At 41.0% G+C, this 9083-nt stretch overlaps 1 protein-coding gene across 3 annotated transcripts in view; it reads right to left on the reverse strand.

Moving 5' to 3' along the window:
- The window catches only part of rtkn2a (rhotekin 2a), a 13381-nt gene that overhangs the window by 1719 nt on the left and 2579 nt on the right, over nt 1-9083 (reverse strand). The window contains exons 1-12 of one of the 3 annotated variants that reach the window (XR_004796779.1): nt 6918-7052; nt 5403-5602; nt 5268-5326; nt 5103-5156; nt 4877-4994; nt 4374-4574; nt 3619-3713; nt 3025-3131; nt 2804-2935; nt 2126-2294; nt 1754-1861; nt 589-1362 (exon numbers count right to left, since the gene is read on the reverse strand). Coding sequence is in view for 2 of the 3 variants with exons in the window: in XM_035663172.1 (XP_035519065.1) it covers nt 662-1362; nt 1754-1861; nt 2126-2294; nt 2804-2935; nt 3025-3131; nt 3619-3713; nt 4374-4574; nt 4877-4994; nt 5103-5156; nt 5268-5326; nt 5403-5602; nt 6918-7052 (2079 nt within the window). In the remaining variant the exon portion in view is untranslated. Of the gene's footprint in view, nt 1-6; nt 1363-1753; nt 1862-2125; nt 2295-2803; nt 2936-3024; nt 3132-3618; nt 3714-4373; nt 4575-4876; nt 4995-5102; nt 5157-5267; nt 5327-5402; nt 5603-6917; nt 7053-9083 lie in introns of those variants that run through there. The other 2 variants (XM_035663172.1, XM_035663173.1) reach the window with 2 other exon arrangements.

Here is a 9083-nt window from a genome sequence, read left to right on the forward strand (position 1 = left end):
ACATTTTGGGGAATACAATAAGAAGATCGATAGCACTTTCTAATCAATCAGCTCAATATGAAGCCTGAGCCAGGAGATGGTTAGCTTAACCTAGCATAAAGACTGATAGCAAGGGGGAAACAACTAGCCTGGTTGTCCACAGGCAACAAAATCTGCCTATCAGCACCTCGAAAGCTCACTAATTAACATATTGATTATTTAATCCATACAAAAAACAAAGTGTAACTAAACTAATTGCAGTTTTACATGGGGTTATGTGCCTCTGCTGGGAGCAGTGACTTCTTAGCAAGCCTTAGACGTGCTGGTAGGCAGATTTTGTTACAATAGGACAGAGCCAGGCTAGCTGCTTCCCCGTTTCCAATCTCTATGCTAATCTAAACTAACCATTTCCTAGTTCCAGGCTTGTATCTAGGGTACAGATTAGAAAGTGCATTTATCTTTTCCTTCTATCATATTACTAATGACTACAGTCCTTAGTGCAGTCACAGTCATACCCAAAGTATCATCACATTATCGACATTGAGGTACAGTCAAATATATTGTGATATCGGATTTTATCCATGTTCCCCAGCTCAGCTGAAGTTTTACCTGTCGTTAGTTGTTTGTTTTAGTGGTCAGGTGGAGTTAGTTAGTTAAATCTGGATAATGTCGAAAGTCGAAGTCACAAGGCTTTAAAGTTCATCCTCTCTCTGAAAGACTTTCTCAGTTTGCTCCTCGGTGCAGGAACAGGACCAGGACCGTGACTTGGTCTGAGGAAGCCATGTTCACCTGTGGCTTCAGTGTTGTGGATGTGGTGGTTCTGGTACTCCAGCTGCTGGAGAGAGGCCTGAGGCTGACTTTGTGGTTGTACATCGAGGACGCCCAGGGGGGCGTTCTTACGGCTGAGGGCTCCGGCTCCTGGAGTGTTGTTTCGCTGGAGCTGCTGGATGATGGCAGAGAATTTGGCATCCAGAGATGGTCTGCCGGTCTTGGACCTTGTGGACGGGCGTGAGGTGCCAGAGTTCTCCTTCTCCTGGTATGGGGGAGGAGGAGGAGGATGAAGAGAAGCAGGAAGGGGAGGTCTGGCCGGACGAGTGGGAGGAGCGTAAGGCTCTCTGTCAGAGGGTGGGGGCGGGGCACGGCGCTTCTTGTTGATGGACGTAGAGCTGGTGTTATGGTTGGGGCTTGGACAAGGGGTAGAGGTTTTGCTCTGGGACAGAATACTCTTCTGCACTACCACTGAATGGGACCCATCAAACAGACTGGACCAGTTAGCCGCTTCCTTTTCCTCTTCATGACCAATAAGAAAGCGGCCATCCGTCTCCTCTATCTTGTTGTGGATGATGTCTGTGATGCTCTCAAACTTGCCAGGTGAATTTATACCTGCGGGTCAAACAAAATAAACAAAGATTGAAATAAAGTGAAATAGATTAGGCCAATGTTTGTGTTTATTGATGATGATGATGATGAATAACATTTAACAATTAACACTTAACTAATATCTTCAAATGTTCTAACTAAACTTAAAACTAACATTGCAATATTGTAATTTGTATGTGGAGGGTTTACCACTGAAATGAAAACTATTATGTGTGGTTAACTGAATATATTTATTTCACTGAGGTGTTACACTCGTTCTGAGCACTCGCACCACATCTTCTATAAATAGATGCATACAAATACAAATCCTGTAAAACATCTGACATCAAACAGTCAGCGCATTATCAGCTCCGTCGAACTCACTTCCGCCACTCGTTCCAATTACTCTACTCACTGAGGTCATTGTAAACAGAGTCAGCCTGCTTGGTGAGGAAGAGTGATGGTTTCCGTGGTGACGCGACCTCGATCTTCATTAGCTGGTTGCAACACTGCAGCCACTGGCCTGGTTGTAAACAAGGAGAGGCATGAGAGACACAGATAAAAGGTTACACTATCTGTTCTTTCCAATAGGAGTTTAACTAAATATATGGTCACTTTTCCCTGCCTAAACTGACTGACTGACTCTTTATGTATTCTTAAACACATAAGAAACCTGTTCAAGAAACATCCACGTTCTTGCGCCGTACACGCATGTGCTGTATGTAACCTATAGTTTTTATATACATACACAACCTTCTGCTGTATATTTCCACAAAAACACACTCACTCTGATCATAGAGGTGCTGGTGGAGGGCGTCTAGCCAGTCCTCCAGCTCATTCCCAGTTTCTGTGGTGAAGACGATGGTCTGAGATCCCTCCGGTGAAGGGTTTATGATAGACAGACTCCTGGATTTTTGGCCGGCTGACTCCTTCTCCATCACACGGATCCGGGTGTCCTGCAGAAAAAATACAAATACCTTATCATAAGCTGAAAATGAGTTCCACAGAATACAAATGTGAGATATTGCACTAAAAAGTACATAGCTGATATTGCAGAAATAAATTAATTCAGCAGCAAAATGCCAAAGATGCAAGCAGGATCTCAGTGAGTAATGTGGCATTTTGTATTTTGGTTATTCTGCAAATGTTAGGAGAAACTATGAACGGAGATCTAGATCAATAATAATGAATGTGATATTTATATTGAGTTCAAAACTCTACTAATCAGACAGCACAATTAAAACAGAGTCGATGATGTAGTGACAGTAATAACAGTGATAAAAGGGTAACAATAGCTATTTCTGGTGTTAACATTTGTACTTTAGATTCATTTATCTAACACATCCATTTTCAGAGAATGTACAGAAACATCAGAGACACTTCTTCCAGTTCTGTTTGTTTTATCACGTTCCACCTATTGGAAGTGCCAAGCGCCAAGCTTGTGAAGGTTTGGATTCTTTCTTACCTTGTTGATGGGAACATTGAGAGTGGGCTGCACTTTAGCATCAATTTCTTCCGGAGTGAAGTAACAGGACAAAAAGCCAGCGCTCAGCACACAGTAAAGACTGCAGCAGCGGTACAGCCCCTCCACACTTTGCTGTATATTACCAAAAACAAAAGGAAAAGTAAGTATTTAACCCGGGAACCGGCTATGATGCTAATGAAAATTAACAGCAGTCAACACACCTTCTGGCTCAGGTAGCCGGTCATCACGCTCTGTGTCATGCACGTAGGCTGGGCCACCAACCGGCAGCAGACGTTGCCGTAGAGGGGAAGCCAAGAGGACCACTCAGCTGTGGGGATGAAGAGCAGCAGTGGCAGAAAAAAAAAGAGAGATTTACATACCATAATCTTCATAAACTACTATATACTTTAAGTAAAGAGGAAGAAGATCATAAAGTGTATTAATCCCCGAGGGTAAATTCTTTTTTTACCCATTTTTTTTTACAGCAGGCCTGAAATACAATCGTGCACAGACAGGGCTTATAGACATGCTAATGTCTAAGGATAAAGGTACTCAGTAAGAAGGAAACTCATACCAAACATTTACCCCTGGAATTACAGCTGGATAACAAAACCCTGCCTGAGCACCCACTTTCTTATCCATTTAATCACTCGCAAAGGAAGAAAAGTAATCCAAGTTGAACTTCAATCACAGGTTGTGTTTAATTTTAGCAAAAATATTTCATCATTACCACAGCACTGAATCAAATGAGGAGCTAAAAAAGCATAATCCCTTTATATCCCCAGATATTACATTTCTGTGCCTTTGTTTCTTACCATCTTGGAGGACAATGAGGGAGTGAGACTGAAAGCTGCCTTCAGCCTCAGGTAGATGCAGTGTAGTGTAGGCCAGCAGGTTGAACTTGGCTCCGCTGGTACAGGTAGCCGCGCACACAAACACACACACGGAGATTAGCATTCTTTAAGTATACCGCATCGATTTCTTTTCATTCCTTGGCTTCCCGGGCTTTAAATAAAAGATTCATCCTCAACTCTAACCCTAAAAATAAATAATACAGAGAAATCAATAGATAAAGACTAACACCAACATGTGTACATACCCCACAGTATTTCACTTTTTGTAAATTATGTCCCTCAAAGGCCGAATGATCCCGATGTTTCTCCTCGCACTGAACAGCTGGGATGTATCACTTACAGATGTTCAGTTGAGTTTCACTAGATGTTCTAAAAGCTGTTAAGTACACTTTTCCTCTCAGAGACAAATAAAATACAGACAGGAACATTAAAAGCATGCACTTTAATTTTTTTTTAAATTGCTCAATCTATTGACAGAAAAAAACAAAAAATCGATGAAAATCCGAAGGCTAAACAGCATTTATAACCCCAAATATTGGTTTAACCCTTATTTCAATTTTCACTGTGTGATTTGTTTATAAACCCGCTGTGTGAGCCTGCAGCTACACCCTTTGTTCCAGTAACAAGCCATAATCGAGTTAGTTCCCATCTGCAGAAACCTTAAATAGAGAGCCAAGAGTCTGTAAAGGGTTTTTACGGGATAACACAATACATACGAGGGTATGGGGTTGTGCTGCAGGAAGGTGTCAGGGTCTGGAGAGTCCAGCAGAGGGCAGAACTTCTTCCCAGCAGTCTTTCCAAAGGAGTTGCGGAGCTTCTTGGCCAGTTTCTTTGGCGTGTTTACCATCGTGAGCTCTTCCTCCAGGGCACAGCTCCACAGCTCCACCTTCAGCTCAAACTGAGGAACTGCTTCTTTACTAAGAGAGAGGACAGAGGGATTAACATTAGAGTTTTAACATTATAAGTATATAAACCGTGTTAGATCAAGACTAAAAAACATCTAAAAACAAAACGCTCAGGGTTCATAATACATGTCATTGCACAGAAATTGTGACCAGTAAGATCCCTTACATAAGATGTTTGTAGAAAAAAAATAAATCAAATACATATATTGCTATACATATTACAAAATAAATAACATGTTTCCAGTGACATACTCTTAATATAACACTTTTTTTCCACCATTGGACAGCAAAACCAAAAAAAAAAAAATACGTACAAGATGGTGACTCCCTCAAAGCAGACGTCAGTGACTGATCTGTCCACCACCACCATCTGTGTGTCAAACACCTCTGAGCCAATCTGCATCACACAGAACACGGCCACTCGGCGAGAGCCTAAAAAACAGACGCAGAGTGCGCGTTAGTACAGCAAGTATCCATAAAATAACATGAGGCAGAGCTAAACAGAAAGCATGAATGTCGGCAAATCGAGCCCAAACTCACTCCCTCTGTTGTTAAAGTGGTCCGAATCCCTCCACATCAAAGGAATGCGCAGCCCTGCATCAGCAGAGAAACGTTAATTAACAAAGTAAACGAACCTGACTTCATTTGGTGCTGTACAGAATTTTTAAAGCGTGTGCGTAAGTCTTAAAGGGGGCCGAATCTTACCAGACATAGCAACTGTACCATTACAGGGCACACGGTCATCTGAAACTGGATCTGAGAGTCTGAAACAGATTTATATTAATGAATCACATTGTGTATCAATACATCAGATCCACAACAATAACACCAATCCCTTACCTCCAGACTCTTCCCATCATGTCCTGCTCCTCCTTCTTCTTCTGCAGCAGTGTGAGATACGCCTTGATCCTGGCGTTGCAGGTCAGCAGGTTCTTGGAGGCGTTGAGAACCTGTTCTCTCTTACTGCAGGCGAGCAGCAGCTTGTAGGCACCGTCCCGCATTCGCAGCTCAAAGTCAAGTTTTTCTTGTATGTTTGTGTTCTTGGGCAGAAGATACACAGGAGAAAGTTATAAATAAACCAGATGAATGCACATCAAAACACAGACCATCAGCAGTGATGTGTTGAATTGTGTTAGTCTGTTAGAGTTAGAGTTAGAGTGGAGTTGCCCTTGAATGTTGTTTTTGGCAAAAACAAGAATCCCTTACAGTTTTAAAAGGTGTTGCAGCGCTTTGGTGACTTCCAGTCAACAAGCAACACATAAATAACGTTAATGTCAAACACAAACAAGGGCACAGTTGACCTGCAACCTCCTCCTCCTCCTCTATAGTGCACTTTACCTCGACTGCTTCTGAATCTGAGTTGTTTTTTGGCAAAGAGGGAAGATTGATTTGTAGCACAAAACAAAAAGGCACCGATGAAAGCTTTCAGAGGTCCTTGCCAATGACAGACAACCGAATATTACAAGGCTATGAGGAAATGTTTCACAACGATACACTGATAATAAAAAATGGCTTGTGGCGGGGAAGCCAACTTCTTTTTTCACTCGAGAGCAACTTGTTGTGGCAGACGGTGAGGTGAAATGGAGCAAAATAATGACAAACTGTATGCTGTAAGGGACGACTATAACAGGGACTACATGACTAGATCACATACAGTTTGATAATGAAGATGCAGTGTGGAAATGTATGGCTGGCATGCACGCAAATAAACAGTGGCAGAAAATGGATCAGGTTAGTTAATACTTAATTTGTGGAAACTAAATGGTACATGGTGGGTTAGAAATGGCCATGTTAAGGTAAGATACATGCACAATTGTTGTATTGTTCTCCATGTGACAAACTCAAATGATGCACCTGTAGCTTCTTAGAAATCTGTCGTATGTACAACAAATTCATATCCTCTACTATCTGCAGAGTGTCATTCAGAAGACTTGGGCATCGTTTCATGCTTTTGGTCTGAAATGACATTAGTTTGAGCGTTGTGTTAGCTTCAGCAAAGAGAAGAGAGCATTATTTCTGCGCATGTGTAGCAACAGTCAACATTCAACAATACAGCGGCTCTGGTTTCAGGGAAGTGAATAACGTGAAAGAGGCGACTCCCGTATTGGATTACTGGCCCAACAACGAGCTTGCTTTGTCCCAGGGAAGTGAAAGCCAGTGTACGTTGGTGTGTGAAAGTCAAGTCACTCGCTGTATTTGAGCAAAACTTATCGATTAAGCTACTTGAAGTGCAGTGTTTGTTACGTTAACGTCAGTACTGTTGCACTTTGGACCCCCTCTAGCGTCAACCGACCTGTCAGTAGGATTCAGGGTTGACGGTCAAATACAGAACACCACCCTCCTTAATGCCCATACCTCTGTTTGCAGGAATAAGGCACTCTGCCGTATTTTCTTCCGTTTAATCTCCATAGCGACCGCGGAACCGGCCGACAATCCCGACCTGCAGCTCCCGTTTCTCTTGGACGTTTGAACATCCCGCGGGTCGTCCATGTTGTTTGTCCATTCGCTGCCAACAGCACCAGCAGCACATTCCCTGCGCCAACGTCCAACGCCCCTCCAACGGACAGGGGCGTTTGATTTGCGTCACGTCTTCTGCCGCAGTTACGATCATGTCGAGTTAATACACAAGTAATTCAATTCAAAAGACCGATACGTCTTTTAAACACGTTATACTCTTTAGGGAGGTTAACGTGCAATACAAAAGACTGGTTGCATGTTACCCATGATGCTTAAAATACTGAATCTCACATTTAACTGATTTTAAATTCCAATAAGTAAAACAGACAAAAGGGTGACTGCTGAATCAAAAGGCAAGGCATGGTGAGGTAACCTACAGTAGTTAAAAGCACAATGTGTTAGAAAACTGCACAGTGTCTGGTGTACAGTTCGAAAATAAATATCAAACAACCGCCCCGCCTTACTAGCCGGTACTTCCAAATATATAAACCGAGTGCTTCACGCCGGCGAGGAGGGAGCGTCATTACGTCATGGTGCCAGACAAATTACGGAATGCACCGTTCTCGATTTGAATTTTTTACACTTTAAAAATAAATATGTTATTTAATAGGTTGCCAAATTACATTTTTTGGAGGGGGAAATATATATTTTAAAGATACAATTTTAAAAAATATTAAAAAACTTAATTAATCGTTGGAAGCAGTTAGACGTTTAACTGTCACTTTTGAAACATGGTACGAATTTCTCAGTAATGTTTGGCCTTTTTGGATGCAACAAAACATTTAATTTACTACGACGGTATATTAAATTTAAGCTATTTCAAATATCTGAAATTGTACATAATTTAAAAAATGATGTTTCCTATCCAAAATGCAGAATAAGCCTACTATTATGTTCTTGTATTACAACAGCCTCGTTTATTTGATTGATTTAGTTGTTTTGTTCCCGGACATCCTCGTCCATTAGAGCTGCGCATCATGCAGCAGCACTGCCTTTATTTCCAGCATGAGACACAGTACATCCAGCTGCGCAGCCCAGCTGATGGTACAGTGATAAAGGACCCTGAAACGTGACCAGGGAGTCCAGGAAACCCGCCCACCCGGTTCTGGGTAACATGGGCTCCCGGTCGAGTTGGAAGCGTCCATAGCTGGAAGTGTAGACGCAGGCGTTGCTATGAACCGTGTCAAGTTAGCCAGAGACAAAACTGAAAGCTCAGGAAATTACGGCTTTCCAAATTAAAAGCTAGATTTTTGAGCATTAAAGTGAGATGAGCTGCATATATGTAATCCTCTGATTCAGACTGTGCACAGTGATGTCAGGTACTTTACCATCTGTAGTGCATTTTGTTTGCATCTCCCCTGCCATAAGCTGTCGGTATATTTCTGTAGGTTGGATCTCATCCTGTATAATTATCATAACATTAGGAAATACCATGGCAGCTGCAACTGATTTATTATTATCCAGTCAACATGGACATGTTATTAAAAACCATATGGTTACGTTTAGCCTCAATTTGTGTGGATTACTTCAGTGGAAATCCACCCTGACCTTCCTATGTTTGCGATTCATAGTATAGATTTTCCTATTAAGAAATCAAACTCAACAAACATGTTTAGAATTAATTGTGACAAAGACATTTTGGATGATATAAATGTACATAAAAGTACATTTATGTATAGTTTTTGTATTTTGTGTTTTATGGCAAACATCATATGTATTGATTTCAAAATATGTCTATTGCAGATTTTAAAAAATATAAATATAAACATATGAAATAAATCTGTTTAAAAGGCTATATTAACACTATTTGTTTATATGACAAGTGGTCATCACATACAACTGTGGTCCACATTACAAACCCTAAAATGTATCTGTTTCACTAAAGGTACAATAATTAAAACATACATCTTCGTTATGATCAAATTTTAAGGTGCTGATTATTTTCATCTTCTGTACAAGCATCAAATCTAATTTTTGAAACAATTTTTAAATAAATTGTTTCATTATTAAAACTGCAGTAGGTAACCTTTATAAAAATAACTTTTTTATCATATTTGCTGAAAC

Source organism: Morone saxatilis, unplaced genomic scaffold, assembly GCF_004916995.1.
Source record: "Morone saxatilis isolate NCDOM2014 unplaced genomic scaffold, NCSU_SB_2.0 Contig19, whole genome shotgun sequence".
Taxonomy (NCBI): domain Eukaryota; kingdom Metazoa; phylum Chordata; class Actinopteri; family Moronidae; genus Morone; species Morone saxatilis.